The sequence below is a fragment of the Taurulus bubalis genome (assembly GCF_910589615.1).
Source record: "Taurulus bubalis genome assembly, chromosome: 19".
Lineage (NCBI taxonomy): Eukaryota > Metazoa > Chordata > Actinopteri > Perciformes > Cottidae > Taurulus > Taurulus bubalis.
This window is the reverse complement of record NC_136607.1, coordinates 10,041,019-10,067,982: the sequence shown is the minus strand read 5'-3', so window position 1 is coordinate 10,067,982 and position 26,964 is coordinate 10,041,019. Positions and strand designations below refer to the sequence as shown.

Here is a 26,964-nt window from a genome sequence, read left to right as displayed (position 1 = left end):
GACAGTTTTGTGGCAGCTCTGGATGTTCATTTTTAAACTCCTACAAACAGCACACATGTTTCCTCTTGTCTTCTCAGTAAGAATGTGCGGAGGTTATGTAAGACATGGTTAGAATGTTCCCCAACAGGACATGAAGCAATGTTTGAGATGGATCAACATATGTTGTCTTGAGAGCTGATGATTGTCCAAAATAAACACAGATAGAGGATAATGCCCAAACAAAAAAGGTATATGGAATTTACGATTTATTGGCAAAATAAATCAAGAAAGACGTATTTTGTTCAATTATGGACTAATTTGGACAACTTTTCGTTGCATGAACTACACCTGTCTACAAGCTGTAGAGGTTCAATGTTAAGACCAACAAAGAGCACGGAAGAGAAATGTAGAGGGCAGACGTGCCCACGTCATCACTGAAGGTAGAAGGATCATATTAAATATCAGGAATCGGGAGATATGAACCTCCCCACATCATCACTGAAGGTAGAAGGATCATATTAAATATCAGGAAACGGGAGATATGAACCTCAAGGACCTCACATCCTCTGAGCTTCGAAGACCAATGGCGCCCTCCTGTGTTTGAGGGAGGCAGGCAACGTCAGAGACAATCCTTCCCAGCTGCCTGAGCCTAAAGCAATCTGATCAGTTAATTCAAAAACATACTACTACAGGCTCACTTTGAGCCACGGTCCGTTTCTATTTCACTCCTTCATTGTCAAAGTCTCAGGTTCGGCAGAGTCTACGTTAGCTCTATACTTCAGTGGAGAACAGGATGCTCTGTCGTTTACTGTCTGGGGTGGGGATCGTCTCAAGCTGGAGGAAATACAGCAACACTTGGACCTGCGATAAAAAGAAAAACGGAAGAAAGACAAATGAGGTTGTGGTTGCTCAAGCGTGCAGTTAACAGAGCAACTTTTTTCTGCAAAAAGCTTCACAAAATATTACTCGATAAAATGCCAGATGAAGATTTTTATGGCTCACCTGCGCCATGACTTCCAGGGACCAGCTGTCCCCCATACTGATGGGTTGGGTGGGGTTAGTGGGGATCTTGCTGTCCTTCTCGGAAGGCCTCAGCAAGGTCGGCCCAAACACCGTTGCCAGGTTGTGGAGAGACATCTTGTTGATGCTTTCCTTCTCTGCCACCCTGAGGAGGAAATTACAGACAAGTCCATTAGTGGCGTGGAGAGATCACGTCATATATATCGGAGACACTAAAGGTCCGACAGCAGAAGAGAAAATATATTTGAAAAGGGACGTTGTGATGAACAGTTTTCAAAACGTTCTGTCATTTTATTGTCTAAAAGGATGAATTGATTAATCAAAAAAATAATAAACTGATACATTTAAAATGGACATATTAATTTTACCCCTCGCATCTATGGCCAAACAAACATTGCATTTTCCATAGTTTTCCCGATAAAAGAGGTAGTTTCCTTGTGACTCGTCAACTTCAAATCTCCTCATTCCTTCACTATTTATTTAAAGTTCAAACTATAACCTTTCACCGTCCACAACAGACTCTTGCAATACTTTAAAAAAGTTGTATCTGCATTGTTAGTGCTCACATAGTGTAATGTTTGAGCCTCTTGTTATTTAAAGTCATCTTGCTAACCAGGAGACGCTCTGCTGTTGAATGATATCCCACAGTAGTGACTGCATTTGCTTTAATAGTGTAAATTAAATAACCCAAACTGATATTATATCAACATTTAGATAACAATGGGACACAAAAATACATTAAAATCTATCTGGAATATAAACGGATGTGCTTGGTGCAGTTGACTGCCGATTTTATATATCTACCGCTTGTTGTTGGGCATGTTTATGTTTTATTTGTTCTGCGTGTGTGGGCATTCATATCTACACAATATGCAAGCGTGTGTGTGTGTGTGTGTGTGTGTGTGTGTGTGTGTGTGTGTTTACCTCTTCATGTGATCCAAAAGGAAAAGGAATGTGACGAGGTTGGGCTCAGGCAGTGACAGCAGTAAGTTCAACATACAGCTCTCTTTGGCAACACTATCAGACAGGGCTGCACAGAGGGAAGGGAGATTGTACATTAACTACAAATGAAGGACTTTTATCTGAACAACCCATAGTAGACATCTTGAAGTTGCAACTACTGTTAAGTAGCTACAGCATATTTGAGAATTGCCTCGAGACTTACTGATGCCGCCTGCAAAATTGGGGTAGAGGTCATCAGTAAAGAGCGGTTCTGGCAGCTCTCTGAAGTACAGCTTCAAGGTCCCAGCGATGGCATTGACGTCCATTTCACTCATCATCACTGACACATCTTTATGATCTGCAGGAGAAAGACAAGAACAACATGAAGACAGGAGCTCGCGCCCCCAAAGGGAGGTGATAAGATGGGGAAACACCTCGGCACTAGCAGCAGTCTCCATGCGTCTTATTTTTCATCTGAATTATAGTAAAACATACACACTCAACACAAGATGAATTAAAAAAAACACACACAAAATGCACACACACACAAAATGCAAATTCGTACACCTGGTTAATCATTGACATGAGAGAAAACAGCTCATGTTAACTCGCAGTCAGACACGCAGAGCTACAACAATGATCACCTGATCAACAGAAATAGAAAGATTAGAAAAAGGGTTTCCTTCAGTAATAATCAATATATCTTCTCAGCCATCTTTCCTAGAAATGCATAGCAGTTACACTGTTATAACCATGTTTACAAGTGACGGCAGTACGAGTTAAATCAAAGACATCTTTTCTTTTATTTTAAGGGTATACTCACTGGTGTCAAAGGCGGTCTTCAAGTTCTGAATGTCAGTGGCCACTCCTGATACTCTGTAGATGCCCACCTCCTCCATACCCCTCCTTTCAATTTCCTCTAGGCACTGCCGGACAATGTAGGGCACCTTGGAGCGCTCTCTCCTAGATGGAGACAAACATCAACGATCAACAACAAGCAGTTTATATTAAGTGAAACACTGCACAGCATAAATACTGAATAAACAATGTGGCATTTGCGTTTTGTTTGTTGAGAGAAAAAAAGGGCAAAATGAACAGGGCTGTGTTTTGCATTGTTATGACTACTTGAGGGGCTAGTTATGCCTGTGGCTCTTTGCTTGTGTTTCAGTTTAAATTATTTATCTGCAGCACTAATTGATTTTTGCTGGTTAAATCAAGGAAACCCACTTGTTATCTCTAATCTTCATTTACGTCACTCATCCGCAACAACAAAGGCCAAAAACACAACCCATTGATGCTTCTACTACATGCTACACGCTACATGTGAGGGCTTTAACATTTGCGTCATTCAAATTACAGTAACAGTATATACAATTTAACCCTCAGCATAACATTGTAGGATGTGAGGAAAGAAACAAAAATATTAGCACATAGAATGCATAGAAGAAGATCAGGCCTCAGGAACGCCATTGACAAATACAAAAACGTGCCCTGATAGATGAACGTCGACTCACCTGGTCACTGTGGAGATCTTGACACCAAACACACCCATGGGTTTCCGTGAGGGCATCCTCTTCAGACTGAACTCTCGGCTGGTGAACTTCATGGAAAGTTTAACCTCGATCTGACACAGGAAAAAAGGGCTTAAAGTTGAAACCGGTTTACAAGCCCAACATCCATCTGCGATGGCTTTCCATGGTCTTGAGGAAATCCTGCCATGTTAAAACCAGATGTAGATAACTGCGGAACCACATCCTGGAGACATTATTTCAAATAGTCCTCCCCGCCGTGCGCCACATTAATATAAATGTACGGCTGCATTAGAGTTACAAGACAGTGACACCTATGATGAGTATTTTGAGGAACTAGATGGCTCGCAAAGTTGCTAACTTTTTAAATGTGTGGGGAGGAAATACAGGAAAAAGTAGAATCAATGTACTCACCCCGTTCATGGAAATAACTGTTCTCTGCCAGTCTTTGCCTTGGAGAGTTGGAGGGTCAAGCTGGAGGAGATAACACAAAAGGACATGTCAGCATATATTAAGGGACATTTCATTTGAACTACAGAGGTATTTCATGAAATCCACACAGTTGATCCTTAGAGATCATCATTAGAGATTTAAATGGTCTACAATCATGTTTGCAGTTTTTTAATACATGGTTTTTACTAGTTTTTTTTAATTAGTTTTTCTACATTGTTTCATTGGACATTTTAAAAATACAATTATAAAATATCTGAACACTTCTTTCACTGCTACCCATGTGATTGTTGGAAATTAAGGAGGTTTATAGGCCATGGACATGTAATGTATACTTACTTTGTTAAGATTAAATGGAGCATAAAGTTATAATTGCATCGACAGTACAAATCTTCCCTCTATCTTCGTGGAATGTTTTCAAAGGTGGTTTTGTTGTATGTTACATCGCTTTAATGTATTTCCATAAATATGATAAACAAATCCAACTTTAAAGAGACTACATTTACACCCAAATGCCATGAAGAGACATGTCACGTGGGGCAATACAATCTGAGTACACACACACACAGATCTAACACAATGAAATAAACATACACACAGTATATACTGTATGTTGAATGTTTACCTAAGCCTCTTCTGGCCGTAAAGCTGGCTCATGTTTCTCATAACTGGATTTTTCACTGCTGAGAGGGCTCTTTTGAGCCGTTTATCTACAAATAATTGCATTCCATGAAAAAACAGCAAAGCTCTTTTTTGCTTGCTGACAAAGTTTTTGGCCAAGAAATATGATTTTATCTTCCTCAGCCTTTATTGGTCGAAGGTCAGCAAGCCCTGTGCTGTTGAACAACATTTCCAATAAATCACAGATCTGTAAAACTACACCATGTTTAATGCTGACGTGCAGCAAACAGTATGAGATGAGGCAGTATGGAAACACTGCGTTAAAAGGTGAAAGAAGACAACAATTTTTAGAGCACGTTCAGATGGAGAAAGGTATATTTATACATGTTGTTGGTTAGGCCTATAATGTACACAGTTCAAAATACTATATCTTATTTGGGATTAATGTGCATGTTTAAAAATAAATAAATGCATTAATGAAGATTGAGAGAAAACTGAAAATGTTGTATGTGTTTTAGGTTAATGAACCAACACCTGGATGGTATGTTGGACTAAATGTGTTTCTAATACATGTACATATGTTGCTTTTGATCATAAAAGTGTATGATCGAAAACATAATTTGTTGATATTGTGATGAGGACATATTAACTTGACCTCACAGTGTCTGTAGATACTGAATAAATATAGCATTGTATGAAATAATCTCATTAATCTTAGCCTACATCTGTTTTTTTACTGCACTGTTTTGTGGGTTGTAATTAACAGTCTCTTCGTCTGCTTACATTTTGAACCGAAAAAGATTTAAGATCCCACAGATTAGAGTACATTGTGTCTGATAATGCATTGAGAACAAAGAGAAATAAACATTTAAATTGCAACATATTTACATGTATTAGAAACACATTTAGTCAAACATACCAGTCATGGTAATTTACTTCCCAACACCTGCATGGTATGTTTCTGGCAAGTGAAGGGTTATTTTATTCTATTCTAAACATTCATTTAGTTGGTTAACCACCCAAACTGAACAGTAATCTCTGGGAAATAGCAGTCACTGTGAATGTGGCTTCGACTGGAGAAGGGAGTGGCAGTTTTTGCCCCGGATTTACGAAAATCCTGCAGAGCAACTTTCTCACCACTCTGGGTGGTTTGTTTTGAATGACATCATCTGTCAAGATGTGGCCCTCTCACAGGATTACCAAAGGAACCACTAGGTGGAGCATGTGACTGTAATTCACAGTTGGCAGAGAGGCTGCTGCAATTTGAACAAAGTCTCAAGGATACAGGCTGCTCTAAAAGAATACTGATAATATAACATGAAGCTGTTATTGCATTTTTCTATGACTGGTTCATTTAAATACCACATGTATACGGTCATTAGTATTTTTCTCATGGTTTTGTATTTTTTTGCTTTTTTTTCTTGCTTTTTTTTCTCTTTTCTTTTTTTTTAGAAAAACACCAAATAAGACATCTTTCAGTCCCCGAGAGAAGATCCATTTGTGCTTTTGTGGGTGTGAGGTGAAACAATGTTTAGAGATGTATGATCTCACGCACAAAGACAAACACAAACACCTGTCCTGCTGTGGCTGGAGGAAGAGAAGGAGGTTTTATGAGGGGGGTGAATCACAGACGAGATTTGTGTTTTTGACGTAATCTCTCCTTCTGTCTGCATCGCTCTCTCTCTTTTGTATCTTTGATTTCTCTTCGTGGATCTCCTGAGTGACACTTGGCATTACCCTTTAGACTGGCGTTGTCTTGGCAACCTTATCACCGTCTAACTTGACCTGCTGTTAACCTGAGATCAGCAGTCTCACCGCCAAGCTGATGAGGACAGCATCTCTGTTATTTCATTTTGGGGTTTTATCAGGATTTTTGGGCACTTTTTACGAACGGAGCACCTGATAGTATTGATGTCATTTTTGCAAGTGCAGGATGGCATTGCTGTTACTCAATAGCCATTATAGACTCTGGACCATGAGTCATGGTGTAAACAGCTTCGCCTGGCAGCACAGTGAGTGATCGCTCAAAGGCATGAAAATGATAGCTTTGTGTAATTTAATCAGAAATTCTGCCCATCCTCTAAACAGCGATATCTCTCCATATAACCAATCGCCACCCATCCATAACATATTAGGGTAATTAATCTAATCAGCCATTTTTACATCATGCTCAGTTTAAGTGGCTCACTGAGCAATAATATGGATTTCATGCTCCGTGGCAGTGGGGGTGACATAACTGCGTATCAGTAATGAGTCATGTTGGGTCTGCTGAAAGAGGTGACGTCGTGTCATACCGGGATCTGTCCTTTCCCCATGATGCGGTCTGTGCTCTCTCCATCGTCTTTGTTCGGCTTGGTCTTGTTGTAGCACTTCTCATAGCAGAGCAGCCTCAGGGTCTGAGAGCCCTCCAGCTCAATCTCAAACTCCTTCGGGGAAGAACAATAAAATGGTTGTAGTACAATGATAACAATGGAGACCGGAATAACAACAAAAATGACAATATACCTCGAGAAAAAAAAAATCTGCATCCTTAATTCATATATCCCACCACACAGCTGACCAACATTCCCTGTAATTATGTACGGGGGCACAATGCATATGTTTTGCACATCGGTCTGAGGCCCACACTGTGTTGGTTCACTTAGCATTTGGAGAGATGTGAGTCATCACCAGCAGCTCCTCATTAGCTGATATTATTTCCACCTTTCTGAGTAAAATCCTCAAAGAGTCTTTGGGTTCACGATGGGAAAAAGAATTGTGCCACGGATGAACCGATCCACTGATTGTGTCTCAAAGCTCTCCTCTGTACCGCTAACCTCCAACATCCAGCTGTGCCATCAATGCAATCGTGTTTGTGCATGTCTGCGGGCATGCATACAGTATGCGTACACAGTTGGGCTTACTTGAAGATAGCCAGCTAACTGATTACAGGACCAGATGTCAGATACATGACAGGCAGCACAAACTGTACCAAGAAGAAAATGTGCATGTAAACATTCCATCGTTAACTTTAGAAGGCCTTCAGGCGACGCAGACACTACAGTGTATTTTAGCCTTGACTCATCAACTGACCCCTATATTATCTCTGCCGGGACATTTCATTCCAACTGGGACACGTACAGTTGCATACTCATATTGAGCCAGCTTCTTACCTCGTTCCATTTGGGTTCAGTAGTGTATCGATACACTCTCGTCTTGGCTTTATTTGAAAAGAAGCCAAAGGAATCCACCTCCAATGTGCAGTAGAGATCTATTAGACAGGAGAGTATTGAAAACATATGACATTTATAAGGCTACTGAATTGTTCTGTGGATGAACTTCAGTCACATTTGAACTGGCTTAAATGTTAGACATCATCCACAGAATGCAACTTAGATATCAGTCAAGTTTCATTTTGACCAAATGCTTTAATGCAGGGTTTTTGAGGTTCAGTAAATATACCAAACGGCAATAAAAAAAATGCTAATCCCTCCAAATTAAACTAAATCTAAGTAGTGAAACTTGAAAGATGAACCTCAACTGAAAGTAAAATCTGAGGGAAACACGTACTTCTAAAAGCCTCATACGAAAAAACCCTGTAAAACGCAGTTTTCCACTGCTCTGTGGTCAAATTAAAGTTGAGCTTTCTGAGTAATTCAGTTTGTCTGATTATATGTATTTTCTGTTGTGTGCATGAAGACTAAAGGTGCGTGACTCACTCAAGCTCTGTTTGAGGCCGGAGGCAGAGTGGACGATTACATTCAGGAACCCGTGGAGACCGGGGGATTCATCCTCTGGAAAAACAGAGAAGAAAAAAAGACAGCGAGAAGGGATTATAAAAGCATGCAGATGTCTTGTTTGTTTTGGAGCAGAATCAGACATGGAAGGAAGGGATAAAACAGCCTACAGTATAACACATGTGGCTTAAACCTCCGTGCACTTTTTGTCCCCATCTGAATCACAACCATCATCAATCAAAATCATCAATCTTTCCAAGGCAATTTTCGGCGTTTTTTTGTTTTGCAGGTATCTATAATGCATTTTAAACATACAATACATGATTATACTGAATATAGTATATGCTTATAACGAATTTTGAAAAGACAACTACTACAACTATGGGAATCATAATACACTATGATCCTTGTCAATGAGTGACCAGAAATTATGAAGTATTATGATACGTGAACTTATAAGTCATTATAAAATGCTTTATAATGTGTTATGATGCAATGTGTATATTTATGGTTGCTTATTGTGCTTATACAGTGCTATAAACAGATTATAACGCATTACAGGTATGTTTCTAATGCATTATAGACATGAGTTTCAAAGAAAGTCCTTCCACAACTTTCAAAAGTACAAAATGGTCCCTTACCTTCTTTGTTGATGCTGAGTGGGATGTGGTGGACCGTCTGCAGCTTGACACAGGAGTTGGTCAACATTTGCAGCTCCATGGACGTCAAGGAGGAAGTTTTCACACCTTGAGGGAAGACAATAAATGTAAACTGTAAATGACATGTTGTCTCTCTCCCAAGGTTGTTGGATTATTAGTTGCTAAAGTACAAAGTGTCTTGGATGCTCTTTTGCAAATGAAAACAGGACATATAGGACACCTACATTTCTTCTGCTGTTCCTTCATTATCTCCCTCCACTCGGCACGTTCATAGTCAGACGAAATCAGGAAACTGTAACCCTGAACACAAACACACAACATGGCTGTTATTATCTTCATGAGGGAGAGGCAGATTAAAAGGATGTGTGTCATCTGTGCAAACATGCAATATCAACATTTAAACTGCCCAGCTAGCTTTTCCAGATGGAAGATATCAGACAGAAACTAATACAAGAAAGTCCAAGTATGAGACAGATAAAGGAGAATTAATCTTAAGGAAGATAAGCTAGGGGATACTGTGCTTCATGGGAATAAAGCGGAGGACGACAAAAATGCAGTAAAATGAGATGAGCAGATGAACTATGGAGAAGGAGAGCGTTGGGGGAGCAGTAGGAGGATGGGGATGAAGTTGGAAAGTGTTATCACCTTGCCGTTCTTGTTGTAGACCCTGATGGGCAAGCTCGGAGACGTTAGCAGGAGCAGAGACTCCTGTTCAGACAGCTTCTTCTTGAGTCGGTCGATAACTTTTGAACCCTTGTTGCCTCTCTGAAATCACAGAGGTGAAAACGTCAATGTCTAAACCAGACTTTTCTTTCTTAGTTCCTGAACAGATTTGTCAGTGTTCATCCACACTACCTTCTCTCTCTGAAGCTCACTGCGGAGGTGTGAGATCTTGACCTTCATGGCATCCAGCTCTTCGTCGGGGACCTGGGGGATGGTAAGGGGCTCGGTCTCCTCGGGGCCCTGGAAGGTCAGCTCAGTCAGGGGAATGTACCACTTACTGTCGTACTGTTGGTTTTTGCTGCATTGGGAAGAGGAGAGGAACAAGGAGAGGGGATGGATGGTGAAGGGTGAGTAACAAAGATGGATGCGAAGGAGGAGTGGATTGATGAAGATGGATCAAAGATGTGGATGAATGGGGGGAGGAGGAGACAGTGGAAAGGGGAGGACAAGTTCATTTGACAACTATTAAGAAGCAAGGTGTTCATGAAAAATGTCAAAAAGTATTTTTTTTGTGCAAAAAACAAGTAAGTTCATAGAATAATGCATTTACAAATATACTGATACTAATATACATATTTCAGAAATATATATAACCAGAAATAGACCAGCACAATGCGTTTTCGGTCTAGAAATGGATCGCAAGAAGTCAGTGCGTTTACTTTTCAGAACATTTATAGAAATCTTGTGCAACTCAAGTCTTAGAGATCTCATTAATAATGGGATTTTAACCAAAGAAAGACAGTTTAAAGTGTAATGACATACGATTTGAGATATCCAACCATCTTCTGCACCACCAAACTATGTTGGTAATCTATAAGAAACAAAACAGTCACTTGCAACGTTTCTTACCCTCCGATCTGTTTCTTCAGCTTGGCGCAGAGCAGCAGATCAGTGAAGAGGAAGACATGCCGCAACTTCCTGGCGCCCTCCACCAGCTCCACCATGAAACTGTCCCTCAGAAGCTGGCGGCTCTGTGACGACAACAAACGACAGCGGTTGGTCAGTAACACTGTTCCAACTCGTGGACAGGTTTAGTTTGCAGAGCTTTTATATTGGTGCTGAATCCCAAAGCTGTATTCCTTCTCCTCTCTAGGGAGACTAGATTTAAGTTCCTCTTGCTGCTCCATCATCAAAAATGTCCGTTTTCCCTAATCATCCGTGACAAAGCTCATGTGCAACCGCCTAATGTTAATTGAATATGAACCAAATCATTAACTCAAAAGTGTGGAGGGTCTTGCATTCATTTGCATTCATTTCACTAATCGCCCGGTAAATGCTTTTGTCATATTCTGGTATGATGATCCAGGTTGTAGAGGAATGAATGAGGTAAAGGCAGACTGGGAATCGCTGATGTCAGACTATGTAATGAGATGTGTAATACTGTCATTTGCCAAAAGGGGACAGTGATGTCTTTTTCCAAGTATTGTTCCAAGTCCAAACACATTTGGACTTGGAACAATAACATGGAGCAGAGAAATGCCAAACCACAACTCGGTAGTAAACGACCCACCTTCACAAGCTCACAACCCTGGTTTTTACTTGTGGTGCGGAGTACAAACTATTAGGCAGGAGAGGTGTAGCTGATAATGCAATAACATTTTGTATTTTAACTTAGCAGGCAAACAGAGCAGGTAGGATTTTGTGGGGAAGTGACCTTGTAAATGCACAATATAGTAAATGTTTGACCTTGCTTTTGTTCTTTTGATTGCACAAATGATAATTTGTGTAACCAAATACATTTTCAAAAGTAAAAACTGTGTGTTTTTGATGTTTGAAAAAGTATCTGCTCAATTCTGATTAGTCTGCAAGTCTCAAATGGATTTCAGCCACGTCGACTTGGACCTATCTGAGCTGATTTTTTTATTTTATTTCAAATGTATAGTTAGTTCGGAAAAACTTTTGCCAAGCGTTTTTTGATAACAAAGAATTAAATTCAGCGTTAAACATTAAAAAATTAAGCACTGCTAGCGGACAACACTTTGAAATGGCAGCTAATGGGCTATGCAATACCAATATGCAGATACTGCTGCTACAAACCAAGCAAGTCAGAAAGCACAGTTGTCCACCAAGGTTTGCTTCCCACTTTAATGCATGTTTTACATCGGACTTCCTATCCCCTTACATGTTGTTCCAGGGGCCACAGCAGCACCCCACCTAGCCAACCTCACATCAACGCCCTGGAAGCAAGGCCTGACATCACACTTGTTCAGCACCAATCACATCCCTTTCTTCATCTTTGTGCCCTCCCACTCCCGTCCCCTTCCTCCACCTCCCTCCATCATGACCACACAGCAGCAGAGCACACTGAAGTGGAGCTGATGCCTGTGTGGGAGAGGTTTATATGCTTACAAACCCTGACTGGACATCTGCTGGCAGAGGATGATGCCGTGTGAGTCGGTGCTAACGCTTGTGCATGATGGAGCGGGAAAAGGGACGGTGACAAAGACAGAGTGAGCCTGAGAGTATATCAAAAGGAAAGTAAAGGGCTCAAAGAGAACGGCGAGACGGAGAAAGCAGGACTAAGTAATGAGAGAGACAGAGCAGCTATGGAATACATGTCACGCTGCAGTTTCTTACTGTACTGATACCAAACCATGTGACAACCCCACTGCAGGGATCTATTGTTAAGGCGTTTCTTCCTGCATATGCACTTGCAAGCACACACGAAGATGCTGCAGCATATTACAATCATGTTCTGATCCCCAAAGTAAGGATCTAATAGAAGTCCAATTCCCAGTGGTGGGTGTAATTATTCATTACCAATGAAGTCCACGATGATGACGGCCTGCGATAGATGATTTAGCTTCTGTCTATTTGGCATATTTCTCTAATGGCAGATGTGATCTGTCCGACCGCACACAACATCTAATTTCCGGATCCAGTTTGTGTTGTGATACAGAGATATGATGAAATGGATTTTTAAAAAGAGTCTCTGGTAGGTATTTATCATTCAGTCTCCATCTTTGGGACTTTGATACCACAAGAATGGAACATCTATGAAGTGATTCCACATGCAATGTAATCTCCTGAGGATATTGCCTCACTAAGATATAAAACAAGGCTCTGTCTTGCATTACTTCTATCCCTCTACATGCTGTCAGGTTGGTCTATATTTAGGTCCAGTACAGTACAGTATTTAGAAGGAAACATTGGCATGTTACTCGAATAGGACATTAGGAATGAGGCATACTGGAGTTTATGCTATACTGTGAAGCTACACATGAATATGAAAAGCAAGTCACCATCAGTGTACAGCACACCATCACTCTGATCCAATTGGATGCTGCCATTTAGGATCCATCCATCCATCCATTTTCAACCGCTTATCCGGGGTCGGGTCGCGGTGGCAGCAGGTTCAGCAGGCCGACCCAGGCTTCCCTCTCACCCGCAACACTTTCCAGCTCATTCTGGGGGAACCCGAGGCGTTCCAAGGCCAGCCGGGAGATATAATCCCTCCAGCGTGTCCTCGGTCTTCCCCGGGGTCTCCTACCAGTTGGACGTGCCTGGAAAACCTCTAATGGGAGGCGTCCAGGAGGCATCCTGACTAGATGCCCGAACCACCTCAGCTGACTTCTTTCGACACGAAGGAGCAGCGACTCGACTCCAAGCTCCCCCCTGATGTCCGAGCTCCTTACCCTATCTCTAAGGCTGAGCCCGGCCACCCTACGGAGGAAGCTCTTTTTGGCCGCTTGTATCTGAGATCTCGTTCTTTCGGTCACGACCCAGAGTTTGTGACCATAGGTGAGGGTTGGAACGTAGACCGACCAGTAAATGGAGAGCTTCACCTTCCGGCTCAGCTCCCTCTTCACCAAGGCTGCCCTTTATCACCGGTCCTGTTCGTGACTTTCATGGACAGGATATCTAGGCGCAGCCAGGGGGCGGAGAGGATCCGGTTCGGGAGTCTCGGGATCGCCTCTCTGCTGTTCGCGGATGATGTGGTCCTGTTTGCCTCCTCGGACCGTGACCTCCAGCATTCACTGGGGCGTTTTGCGGCAAGGATGAGAGTTAGCACCTCCAAATCTGAGGCCATGGTGCTCTGCCGGAAACCGGTGGATTGCTCCCTCGAGGTGGGGACAAACTGCCTACCCCAAGCGAAAGAGTTCAAGTATCTCGGGGTCTTGTTCACGAGTGAGGGTAAGGTGGAGCGGGAGATCAACAGGCGGATTGGTGCGGCTGCAGCAGTAAAACAGGCGCTGTACCGGTCCGTCTTGGTGAAGAGGGTACATTTAGGATATATAGGGATTATACTGTCATATGTAATATATAAATAGAAATAAAGACTTCCCAGCCAGTAGGCTACATCTTCTGCTGGTTTTGACCAGACTTGCACTACAGCCACACATTAGACTTTTGTTGTACAGTTCTGTGTTTTATACTTACTTATTTTCACATTTGTGTAATTACTTCTTTCTCTAACATTATTTCTGTACTTTTCAAAGAGTAACTGTGCCCAACCATGTTTCTAATGATCCTGCTTTTCCACCCCACTAGTGGTGGCAACATGCTCTTTCCGAACCCTGTAGCGTGGCACTATGGTGCTACTCTACATCACCAGTTGGCTGTGGTCACAATTACGTCAGACCACACCAAGCTATGGCGTTGGGTGTGGCAAGAGGTTCAAGAGATTTACAGTGTACGCACCTTTCATCCCCCAGAGGCCAGTGCAGATATGTTTATCCTCCTTTTTAAAGGTAGTCTGTAGTTAATCTTAAATTATTATGTTTCCTTTGGATGGTAATCGGAGACAAAACACAAATTCTGTTTATCGAAAATAAAGTACAAACGATTAAGAAGGATTACTCTACACAAAGCAACCTAACTGACAAATTTACAAATGCTGACTCATCTCACGATAAAGAGACAAAATAAAGGGAGGGATAACAGCTAGATTAGGGCTGTGCAGGCTTTCAACTGTGGAAGTAAATGCATCATTTAAAAAGGGATAAAGCAAGACTGGATACTGCACAACCTGCACAATCAAATATGGCATTGAAAACCCTTCACACAGGTTTTGACGCCATCAAATTAGAATGAATGGGTTATGAAAATCAATTTTTGATCAATAATAGCTGAAGCTGTTCTCATGAGTTATGTTATTTTAACACTGAATAAAGACTAACTGAATGACCACAGATACTTTTTTCTTCTTGTTTAAATCAATGTTTATAGTTTTATCTTCAAATGCAGACATATTGCAGTACCTATAACAGTAATCTGATGATTTTTTTTAAATGTGCTTTGCTCTGCTACCGGGGGAAAAGACATCCTTAACAAACCAGCTGTCTCAGCGCATCAGATGACATTTTCACAATATTAAAACGGCCAGAAATCTGACCATCTCTATTTCTCATAATAGCTGACCGCAACATCAGCAGCACCAACGTGGAAGGAGAGCGACGTGAGGCAGAGCGAGCTGACAGCACAGAGCACAGATTAAATATTGACCATCTCTTGGAGGAGCCTTGCTGAGAGCGTGTGCACGAGTAATGGCATGGATTTACAAAAGATCCATGTTTATTTTTAGAAGACACGCTTGAAGGGGTTTCTCTGCGCTAGTGTGTTTTGCTGTTGTGTACAATGTGTGTATGGGGAGCAGTATGTGTTATGAAAAACAGACATACAGACACTTGAAAGTGGTTGGCATTTCTCACACACACACACACACACACACACACACACACACACACACACACACACACACACACACACAGGAGCGAGGAGGTGAATTGAGATTTAGGCAGCGCCATCATTTGCATTTTAATTAAGCAGCTTCTGTTTGTCCCCTCCTCTCTTCTGGCTGGGCCACGGCCTCTGGGGGCCACTTGTACTGTTCTGCTCTCGCATGCCTTCACAAACCTAAACAAACCACAGGTTACTCACTACTGTGTACACATGGATGGAGTGACACTTCAGCGCTCCCTGAATCCTCTTAATTTCAGGTCAGATTATTTTAATGAGCGCTTTGGCCTCCTTCCTGTTTGATCACTGAACGTTTTTTCCACTTCCAACCGGCGCTGCAGCAACTAAATGTTGGTCATGTTGCCCACACCCTTAAACCATCAGTGCTAATTTAACTCTGAGAACGTAAGGTCAACGCCATGTTAATGTTTAGAGACTCAATGTCCCTTTGACATTTGTGATTGTTTGAGCAGCTACTACTGTACACAGCGCTGTGTGCAGCCAAACCACTCAGTAAGATGTGTGAGCCCAGTATTCCTACCGATAACTAAGGCCAGCAACCTTGCCTACACAACTCCTGCACTCATCCAATTTGTGTCGACAAAACATTTGTAAAAAATGATGAGGGCAACTCCTTCACTATGTTATGCCCCCCAGCGCCATCAAAGGCCTGAGTTTCCCTTTGGATATCTGAAGGCGTAAAACACTGTAAGGATGTTACACAGACATTGTGGAGAGGTCAGAGAACAGTTTAAGAGGGTGAAGGTGCGCTGACTTGAAAAATCAAATCATTTAATCGTTTTATGTGATTACAAATATGAAAAAACAGCATTACAGACACATCTTCTCTTCTAGAAGTGATTAACGTTTTATTTTCAGCTGAAGCCATCACTTGCTTTAAGCATCATCCTCTTCATTAAATGCAAGACATCCTCTTCTCAACCTTTTCAGGTAACAATAATCTAGTTATAGGTTGCAGCTCAGTTGCGGAAATGTAGAGAAAAACCTCAGGCATATTATATACCTCTAAAGTACAATAATAATGAGCTCCATTGATTTCCATGCGCTGCTTTCATGTATCCATAATAAATATTTGATGACTGGTGTGGAGGTCTGGACGGACTGGAATGGAACTGGAGCCTGCAGGGATGGGAGGGGAAGTGTGTGTGTCTGTGTGTGTGTGTGTGTGTTAAAAGACAAATAGGAGAAAGAGAGCGAGTGAATGGAACAGAGAGCAGGAATGTGTGTGTGTGTGTGTGTGTGTGTGTGTGTGTGTGTGTGTGTGTGTGTGTGTGTGTGTGTGTGTGTGTGTGTGGTAATGACCCCACTGTGAGCAGAGGGAGGAGCCGTCACAGCTTTTTCGCTCGTTCGCTCCCACCCTCCATTTATGAATAATTGACTTGGAATCTGCCAGTCAGAACGGACCGATGGCTCATTACAAGGCATTATGTACGGCAGTGTCACGCAAGCTATCAATCAAGAGGCATCCATTCAAGTGCGTCAAGTCATCTCCGGGGATGACAGAGACAGTGGGGGGTAGGTTGTGTGTGTCCATGTTTGCGTTAGGAGAGATGGAGGGAGGCTATGACCAAATAAGGACATGGCTCTGCTTTCGGCTGCAGATTGGCGGCTCCTGTACGCTCATTCGGCAAAGACTTCATGATTATATAGAGGGCGGAGTTATGACATCATCATGCTCAACATCAGAGCTGGAAAGAGTTGAACTGATGATATAAAATTACTATTGTCTACACCTTTACAATTACCTGTCTTTGAAATAGGCTGTATCACCTTTGAGTCGTATTTTTGTGAAAACAGTTAATCAAATTGATTTAAAAAAGGGACAGCCCGCATGAATCAGATATTAATCCATTATTATTTGCTCCATTTCATAGTCATGATTTCAGAGATGCATTACAACTAAAATGTTTTATGACATAAGAAAACATGCAATAAAGGTCGTTGTAAGTCACAACAACAGTACAAAAAAGTATATCTGCTGCTTAACTTTCCTGTCAGGTTTTCGAGTAAAACCACTGTGTTTTAGTCCAGTAAGTTAGTACTAGAGCCACGTAAAATATCATACTGCCTATTCGCTGTTTAAAGAAGAGCATGCCAATCAGATGTCAAACTAGACAGCAGAATGAGGCTCATCCCAAGTCATGCATGTTTTTAGTAAATCTCACCTCTCCCTTCTTGACAGTCATAGACTGGCGTCGGGGCGTCGTCTCCTCATTGATGCTGGACAGGAAGTTCTGGGAGATCCGCAAGGCGTCCTGCAGAAGCGGGTGGTCCGGGTGGCTGGTGGGCGTGTGTTTGAGCAAGTCCTGGAGTACAGTGGTAGATGTAGAAGTATTAATTTTGTCCAGTTAAAAGAACACATATTCATTGTGTTCTTTGTGTATGTGTATATATATACACACACAAAGAACACAATGAATGTATGTATGTATATGTATGTATATATGTGTGTATATATATATATATATATATATATATATATATATATATATCCTCAATTTTATATATATATATATATATATATATATATATATATATATATATAAATAAATAAATATATAAAAGCTCCCCTTGGAGGCAGAGAAGTCAAAACAAGGTGCGCGTATAATAAACACAACTTTGGTTGAGTACTGATGGAGAAACTGTTATAAAGATGTTGACAAAGAAAAGACATTTTATATTCTGACAACGTTATGGCAATGTGTAGTCTTAATTTGATTTGGTTTGATTCAGGGTAAAAAATGTTGCAATAAAAGCAATTACCAAGACATTTCAGATCCTCAATTTTGATGTGACATCAATAAGATGTGCTTCAGCGCTCACTCTTACTTACATGAAGAACCAATGTGCTGCGGGTCACTCGGTCCACTGGTTTATAAAGCAACGCTGTACGTGAGAAAGGAGAGAAACCAAACTGAATTGTTTAAATGACTGAATTACTACAATATGCTTTATGGACATAATTTAATAGATAGGATTGAGTAAAAACTAGCATGATGTGGCTGACCTTCTAAAGAGTTCTTGGCTGTCTGGTCCTTTGAGTCCTTTGGGCTTCTCACCTTCAGGTTCTGTTTGAAAACCAAAGATTTATGTTGAGGAAACCCCTTTTAAAAAGACCTTTAAAAAAACAGTTCAGTACAGTTCATCCATATGAAAACATAGTGAGGTTATTATCCTTGCTCAAGCACTGAGGTCATCCATTTCCAAATTAATTATACCATCCTCAGCAGCATTTCCCCTCACCATCTTGCTCAGAGTCATGCATCATTACTTAGGCCATTAACAACCATCAATGATGAATCCCCCATCCTGCATGTAGACACCAGCCTCAACTCTAACTGGTAGGCCTCATAAAACATGGACAAAGACTGATGGTACTACTTGAAAAAAGGAAGACAGAACATGTACCAAAAAAAAAGCGCTCAAATTTAGCCAGAGGTGTGCATTTGAATAAATATAAATACTTTGGATAAATATGTCTCCTGCAATGAGTAACATTAAAGTGATGAAACATTATTTTTAACGGCTGCATCTGAACCCATTTCCGTAGCTGCTACTATAATATGACACACACACACACACACACACACACACACACACACACACACACACACACACACACACACACACACACACACACACACACACACACACACACACACACAGCAGAACATGCAAAATTAAATGAAGTGAAGAGCTAAAAGCTGCGTGGGTGAATGACGCGTTTTGCAAGTATTGCATCAGGGACGAAGCTGTTAAGCAGCTCTTTAGAATAGCTCCGTTGCCTAATAACACATAATTTAACACTCTGCTGCAAGTCAGTTATCCTCTTTGTCATTTTTTTTGTGTGACCAGATGACACTGCCTTTCTCTCACAAACTGTCCAGCTGCAACAAGTTTAACAAAAATAAATTAATATACAGCTACACAAGACCAGGTGGTTTATGTTTACATAATAGTATTAGCCACAGAAACCACACTAGAGATCTACTCTGCCAGACCGCTTTCTGAATTTCAGTATCACACACTAAATGTGCTGTCGTAGTTAGTAGGGAACACTGTCAGTCATGTCTCTTATCAGCAATTTGGACGAAGAAAAGTTACACATCAACAAGGAAGGTGTACAGAAAGAGGATATGTTATACTATAGGCAGGAATTATGGCACTAGAACAGGCAATTTAGTGTAATGACGCGATGAAAATCACTCCTGCACTTATATCTAAATTAGATACAGCATTGCTGCACATATCAAAAAAAGGAACAACTTGTGAAACTCAACTGGATAATTTGCTGGTATGAAGGAGGTTTGTACGATCCGATAACAGAGATCACAGAGACAACTCCTGCAACAGCTCCGAGGTCGGAGCTCAGCCAGTAACGAGTTGCTTTTTGTCGGATTCTTTCCCCCACATCTACAGCATAGCTTTCAATAAAAAGAACACCTATTTCTATCCCTGCTTTGTGTCGTTATCCATTCTTTCCTCTGTCCGTCTTACCTCAGAGATTTCCGCAAACTGTGTGTTCGCCTGGCAGCACTTCTCCGCGGTCTCCACAGCCAGCTCGTAGTTGTCCACAAACGCTCGGTAGACTCCAAGCTGGCTGGCCTGATGGAGAGAGAGAAAGAGAAACAGAGGTTTTTAATGAACTTATTAAGTAATATTGAAATGTTCGTCAGTGACTGTCGTCTTGGAAGAGATCGTTTGTGTTTTTGGCACGTAGACGCAACAAACTAATGAAGGAAACACATTAGAGAAACACAACATTGAACCGCCTGACAAATGGAGCAGCAGCACATCGTCTGCACCTCCATTAAAAGAAACAAGTATAATTATGAAAACGCTGGAAAGAACCAGTGAGTCTCTTTCCTCAAGTTTTGTTTGTTTGAAATAAATGTCACAAATGGTAAAATCTTTACAATATACATTATAAGATCAGATAAGTCCTGCAGTGGGGAAATTGCAGGATTACAGCAGAAAGAGACACATAGTAAAATAAAAAACAAGTAATATAAATAAACAGTAAAACAGTAATAAAACAGTAAATAATCTATAATAGCAGTATTATATATACACAGACAGAATTTAGTACTTAAAATGTATTTATATTGCACCAGTTGAAGTAATTAAAGTGACCAAAGTGATTGAAGTGATATTAAGTGTTTTTGTGGTGTACTGCGAGCTCAGCTGGTTGTGCAGCCTGACAGTAGCAGGAAGGAAGGATTTATAGAGTCCACCTTAAGCCTCCCTGTGTAACTGCTATATTGTAATCTATAAAATGTCATATCTGATATTTTGTCCAGTCAGACTGCATATGACTTGCAGACAATCAAACAAAACAACCGACAAAAGAAAGACACAAAACACGGTGCACCTCGCAACCGGGCCCGTTTCCCCGGCAACCAGCAAAACCAGCACTGTGCTGGGGTGAGTTATTAATGATTGGTGTAACGGAGGCTATGAAAACACGTTCAGGAAGCTGGATGGCTGAATAAAGCTCCACCAAACGCTGGCTGCCAGCGCTGCGATCCATCTCGACGGCGAACAAAAGGACAATCAATTCCCCCGAACAAAAGCCAAAGGAGAAGAGAGTACAGTGGAGATGGGCTTTGTGTGTAATGCTGAGACAAGCACGCACACGCACACACACACACACACACACACACCTGCGATTACTGAACACATGAGTGCAATAAATATGAATTATTACCTACAAAGCTCATTATGACCTATCGTATTGCTATATTTCAGACCGTTTAGCCCCATATAGACCTGTGTGGAGCTTCAGTAATTTAGGCCAATTACTTTTGTCCTTTTCAGAGAGAGCTCAAAGGTAAATTGAGGTTCATAACGTGGGTCTTGCTTTCAGCATTCTGGCCATCATTTATATGTGTTATGATGACACGGTGCTCATCGCTGAGCTCCTGGACCACAGTAACACGGCTGTGACCAAAGTCAACAAGGTAAGAAACAAGCAGTCAGATAATAAACAAGCCGATAGTGTAGCCAGATTATCTAAAGCACTTTATTTGGAGGTGAAACCAAAAGTGAGGGTGCCCAAAAGTTGATAATAATCCATGATTGAACAGGGAAACAGCGGTAAAGTACAGTAGGTCAAAGCTGAAACAGGAAGTGGGTCTGTAAACTATAATGGATCTATACAATGAACAGTTGTTTACCACCCGGTCTGACTGTTGGCCCCATTACTGATGGGAATGATGGTTAAAAAAAAAAAAGCCCCAGGTATGAAACTTTAAAACTAAGGGGGCACAGAGACTCTACAGCACTTGAGCGACCTGCAGCAGTCTGGCTGAGTCAGTGCTTTTATTGTCGATTTTAAATGTGTGGTCTTGTGTGAAGAACTTTCTAATGAGATTAGAAGTAGTCTACAAATAAAGAACTAGTACAATACATATTATTGTCTCAAACTCCTCTTGCATCCTATTTTAAGGCTCTGACCTTTCTAACCCTGATCTTTGCAGTCATGGGGGGTTGTGAGATTCAATTCTGTCAGGAATGCGGAGTCACAAGTTTTCAAAACATCGTTTACACTTGTCATGTTGTCACTGGCAGTTACTATGTGTAGTGTGTCTGCTTAGTCTACAAAAAAGCAACGAGCAACCATAAAAAAAAAAATCCAACACACAACTGAAATAAGTACTTCCTTATTTTAGTTTTTCAAATACTCACTGATGAATTTCAGGCAGCAAAATAGCTACAATGCTTGCACATATATCCTCACTCTACAGTAGAGAGAAGAAAAGTGGAGGAAGGCGAAGAGAAAAGCAATTTTCACAATCCTGCAATCCCGTGTCCTGCCCTGGGCCACACAATCTGCACCACAGCGGAGGCCATTCAGAGCGTGACAGTTTGACTGTGGAGAGAGCAGAGAACCCGAATGTCTGCCAGCCACATCCACAGAGCCGCATCGCCATGAAGGCTTATCGAGTGTGGGGCTGCAGCTACAGTATCACAGCACAGGAGGACTTTGGGTGATGAAAGAAACTGCTTGGGTGTTTGGATTTCTCAGTTGGGGATTTGTCCTGCGTGAGAATATGTGTGTAATCCACAGCGGAAAACAACATTAAGAAAACAGCCTCATGACAGACTACGGTCATTATACGAGAAGGCTGGATTTAGCCACTGGGGTTGTAAGGGAGTTCTAACAGACTAGATATTTTCTTACACAGGGGTAAAGCGTCGTTTAGTCAACAATGATTAACATTAGACTCTTTATTTGCTATAGCTATGCTAGCAGCTCTATGCAACCAGGTGTTGTAGATCCGAAGATCTATGATGATTCGACAACTGCATGGAATATTTTATCATCTAGGATTCATCCAAAACCCCGAAATTTGGTAGATTGTTACAATTAAATTTGACAAAACCCAAGAACAGCTGTGAGAGAATCAAGGAGGCGTCAGCAAAGCGATTATCAATCAGTTGAAGTAATTGTCCGACGCCCACATGAATCTTAAATGATCCTTTCGTCTTACAACAAAGTTTGTCATGATACAAGTATTTATCTTTTCCACATGCATTTTTTTTATAGATGCCATCTTTACGTCTGCCGATTGCATACGCTCTTCAAAAATCATAAAAGTGGTGTTAATTTAGTGAACAAAACGCGTAAGTATCATAAACGTTTGTTTGCTTGATAAATAACAGAGCAAAGACCAATCTTTAAGTTGGGTGTCTGAGACAAATAACGGATCATTCTTCTATAAATTCACAAATTCAGTCCTCCATCTCTGAAGCGCAACATTCAAAGCTAGTTTATTCGTCGGCCTTCATGGTGTAAAACCTTCACTGTGCATGACATGTGTGTCTGTGAAGAAGAGGCGTGTGATTTAGCCCTATTTTCAGCCTTCAGACACTTCTTCAGACACTCATGCTCATAACCTGTCAGTGACGCTTTGCCTCTTCCTCTTTTCTCTGCGTCTCTCGTCTTCCTTGTTCTGATGTTTTATGATTCCTAAGCCCGTCTGCTCCCCTCACAGACTTCTGAATCAGGGTGAGACAGCTCTATCAGAGCAGCCTAAATCTACTTGCCTACCCGACTCTCATCCTCTCTCAACCCTTCCTCGCCCCATTCCTCGACTCTATCACCTCCTCTACTCTCATCTAATCGCTTCTTTCCTCCCTCGTCACCTCCGAATGGAATGGCTGTCATGAAGCATTTTTTTTCCTTTTTGTAGGCTCAGAGCCTTCTCCTCCTGACTTTTATTAACGATATTTATGGTTTACCTACATCACAACCATGACATCACTTCTTTGTGGGGCAGTCTTGTTTGATGGAAAGGCTAATGTGACACTGAAGCAGTTTTTAGGAGGGAAATATACAGACAAGCTATTTAAGTAATTATAAAAAACGGATTTTGGCGCATGAGTCATTGATGGTGAAACATAAAAATGAAATCCTAATTTCTTTGTAAAGTCCCAAAAGGAGCTTCCTGAGATAAATTCATAAGAGCGCGTGGTGTGAGAGAAAGAGAGAGAGAGACTCCTATTTATAGCAGCTTCTTCGGGACAGAAAGCACACAGTGCAGTGATGGCCTCAGCTGCCTGAGGCAGAAAGGCGGCATTGTGAAACACGCCTGCACCTCTGCTGTGTGTGTGCGTGCATGATGTGCGTGTGTGTTTGTGTGTGTGTGCATGCGTGTTTATTCAAGCATTCGAGTGAGTCTGCGAGCGAGAGAGAGAGACCCAGGGAAAATTAGGGAGACACTAGTGGGAGAGGAGCAGTATTTCGGAGAAAATTCACAAATGATTCATTGTGGCTTAATTGACCCATTGTGAAAATGATTAAATAGACCCAGTGTACATTTGGCCCAGACATATTTGGCAGAAACTACTGGAGGGAAGAGAGACAGCAAGCGAGCAGCTGTTGAGGAGGAAATAAGAAGAAAAGAACAATCCCAATTCAATTTGTCTGAATTTAAAATGATGAAGAAGAGCATCGGTAGAAAAATCAAATCTACATTTCTTTTATTGGGTTATTATTGAATTATTCTGTCAGATTCTGCTTCTGAAAGCCTCCAAATTCAAGAAACAAGGTTACTGTGAATTATGTCACTCTGGCACATGGGGCTTTGCTTTGGGTCTGCGTCCAAAAGGTCAGAAAGTGCTGCTGTAGCACCCTGAACTTTTGTTGGTGCCCAATGTTGTCACTTAGATTGTGTGGTGAAGTGTCAGGCGCTTACATCTGCTATCATGGCTCCAGACACACAAACTAAAACCCCAAACGCCCCAACCTCTTGACTAATCACTTCTTTGTCTCACCAGTTTCTGGAAGAGGTCTCCGACTCTCTGGTGGTGGCTCCACTGCTGAACGCGAGGGAAAAGTCCGTCGTAGAACTCCCGGTGGATCTCGTAGAGCTCAGGCACTTTGAAGAAGATGGTTTCTATCTGGGCCACCGTGAGCACAGGCTGCGACGTCGTAGCTGCGGCCTTCAGAGGCTTCATCGGCTGAGAGGAACAAACAGAGGAGATGTAAAAGTTGCTTTGTGTTCACTGTGAGAACTTTAGATAGACATTACTGCAATAGTTTGTTGTCTTTATGACTCTTTTCTAGTTGCGCAACAGTAATAAATTGTTAAATTAACTTTTAAAAGTCATAAAAGTATATTGAAGTTAAGTTCTTATGGAAACGCGTTAGCAAACAGTTACTTATTTACACATACAGCAAGCACAGTATTATTATTCAGGCTAGCTCTCTTTTGGTCTTCACAAACTCCTCATGTGACTTTCTAGCCGCACAAATCCTCCACTAAGTTGTATCTACTCTTATTACACTTTACCCTAAAATGTCTTCCTAAAAATAAATCAATTTATTTGGTATATATTTGGTATGGCTACTTCAAAACTTTGATTGTTGTAATTTGTAATCTATTCTTGTTCCTTTCACATTTTGCAGATGCATCTAATGGCACTAAATTAAATGAAGTACTAAATTATACTTGATAATCAATTTGGACTTAAGGCTGCAGTACATCCTCCTGCATCGTATGGCTGTGTGTAGAGTGTGTGTTCTCACCAGCAGCAGCGCCTCCAGGTGACTGAGGTATGTTTCCTCGGTGGCCAGGATCCCTGACAGGACCCACTTTCTCATCTCCAGACCTTTTTCCAGGTCACATTCAGTCTGTAACAAACACACAGACAAATAATAGTAAAGCTAAAACGACATGCAGCAATACAATATTGTGCACAACAAATAATCCAATCCTGTACGTGCCCACTTTGGACTTACTCTTTAAATTAATTTTGTGCCTTAGGCATGGGGAACATTCAAAGCATCCTATTGTTCCTTACATCAGATGGTAAAAGGCCATCTTATATTTATAAATCTCACATTTACAGGCTTCTAGTTCTTAGCCGAGCTTGAAACCTCTGCAGTGTTGCCGTTTGTGAGCGCCACAGTCTGGAAAATCAAACGGCAACAATCGCACCTTGGAGAGATCCTCCCCAGTCTCCACCCCGTTCCCCTCAGCCCAGTCAAAGCTCACTGAGGACTACGGACATGAAAGAAAACAGAGAGACTGAGAGATTCCTCGGGCTGTCTTTTTTAACCATGAACTCCGAAATAACACAAACAGGCAGGGTCTCCCATGGGAGCAAGGTTGGCGTATAAGTATGTGTCTGTGAGAGAATGTGCAAATGCTGGGAGCATGCACGCGCACACGCACGCGCACACGCACACACACACACACACACACACACACACACACACACACACAGAGCCCAGGTTGGGACGTTGAAACATCCAGTCCTTCAGGCGATTTTTAAAAAAAATATATATTTGGGTTTATTTTTAAAAAGTTCTTAATCTTTAATCTTTTAAAGGATGAGGTCATATCTTTTCACGGTTGCTTGAAAATAACACCGACTGTCTATGTCCATTGAAACCATCCACTGGTCGCAGTAATTGCTGCTCCTGTCCACACCGGCCGTGGCGAGAACCCCTCTGAGGGCACTTCCACAGGTGGAGAAACGATCTACAGTCCTCGTTCTGTGCAGGAATGGATTTACGGCCATGAGACATGCCAAAGGTGATTTGAGGTCCTTTATGGTTTAACTGGGGAACTATTTTTCACATGACTCAATGCATTTTTCAGTCTATAAAATGTACAAAAATAGTGAAAAATGCCCGTAATAATCTTCTTTAATTTGCCCAACTAACAGACCGAAAGACAAACATGTTGAATTTACAGCCACACAAAATGGAGAAAATCAGCAAATCCTCACATCGATTTACATAAAAAAAAATTAAAAAAAGACTTCAACTAATGAATTATTAAAATTGTTTTGTTTAAGTCTAATATGTATGTTAGGTCACTTCTACAACTATATATCTACACAGCAGAATTCAGGCATTGTATAAATATGCATGCTCTAATAATGTGTGTTATTCCTGTGAGCTGCACAAGGACGTACTGCTTGGATGTCTGTGGGTGTACATGCATCTATTTAAATGAAGGGATAGATAGGCCTGAAAGCTGTTTCCATGGCCACTGCATTAGCGAAATAAAAATAGCACCCAACATTGAAATGTTACTGAACGTGGTTACAGTTTGCGGTACTTACGATCAATAACCATCAATCCTCCTGAACTCAGCTTTAAAAAGGACA

General features: G+C 41.4%; 1 protein-coding gene across 1 annotated transcript in view; it reads right to left on the bottom strand.

The window, feature by feature from the left end:
- Positions 1 to 705: 705 nt before the first annotated feature.
- bcr (BCR activator of RhoGEF and GTPase) overlaps positions 706 to 26,964 on the bottom strand; it is a gene marked incomplete at its 5' end in the record, with an annotated part of 67,115 nt that continues 40,856 nt past the window's right edge. The window contains 21 exons of the mRNA XM_079234788.1: positions 706 to 840; positions 982 to 1,144; positions 1,924 to 2,029; positions 2,165 to 2,299; positions 2,765 to 2,904; positions 3,456 to 3,565; positions 3,885 to 3,944; positions 6,836 to 6,967; positions 7,694 to 7,791; positions 8,240 to 8,314; positions 8,899 to 9,003; positions 9,141 to 9,216; positions 9,562 to 9,681; positions 9,772 to 9,937; positions 10,489 to 10,610; positions 17,505 to 17,645; positions 18,173 to 18,225; positions 18,347 to 18,407; positions 19,837 to 19,944; positions 24,619 to 24,804; positions 25,373 to 25,477. Of these exons, the coding sequence (XP_079090914.1) occupies positions 751 to 840; positions 982 to 1,144; positions 1,924 to 2,029; positions 2,165 to 2,299; positions 2,765 to 2,904; positions 3,456 to 3,565; positions 3,885 to 3,944; positions 6,836 to 6,967; positions 7,694 to 7,791; positions 8,240 to 8,314; positions 8,899 to 9,003; positions 9,141 to 9,216; positions 9,562 to 9,681; positions 9,772 to 9,937; positions 10,489 to 10,610; positions 17,505 to 17,645; positions 18,173 to 18,225; positions 18,347 to 18,407; positions 19,837 to 19,944; positions 24,619 to 24,804; positions 25,373 to 25,477 (2,352 nt within the window). The 3' untranslated portion in view covers positions 706 to 750. The remainder of the gene's footprint in view (positions 841 to 981; positions 1,145 to 1,923; positions 2,030 to 2,164; positions 2,300 to 2,764; positions 2,905 to 3,455; positions 3,566 to 3,884; positions 3,945 to 6,835; positions 6,968 to 7,693; positions 7,792 to 8,239; positions 8,315 to 8,898; positions 9,004 to 9,140; positions 9,217 to 9,561; positions 9,682 to 9,771; positions 9,938 to 10,488; positions 10,611 to 17,504; positions 17,646 to 18,172; positions 18,226 to 18,346; positions 18,408 to 19,836; positions 19,945 to 24,618; positions 24,805 to 25,372; positions 25,478 to 26,964) is intronic.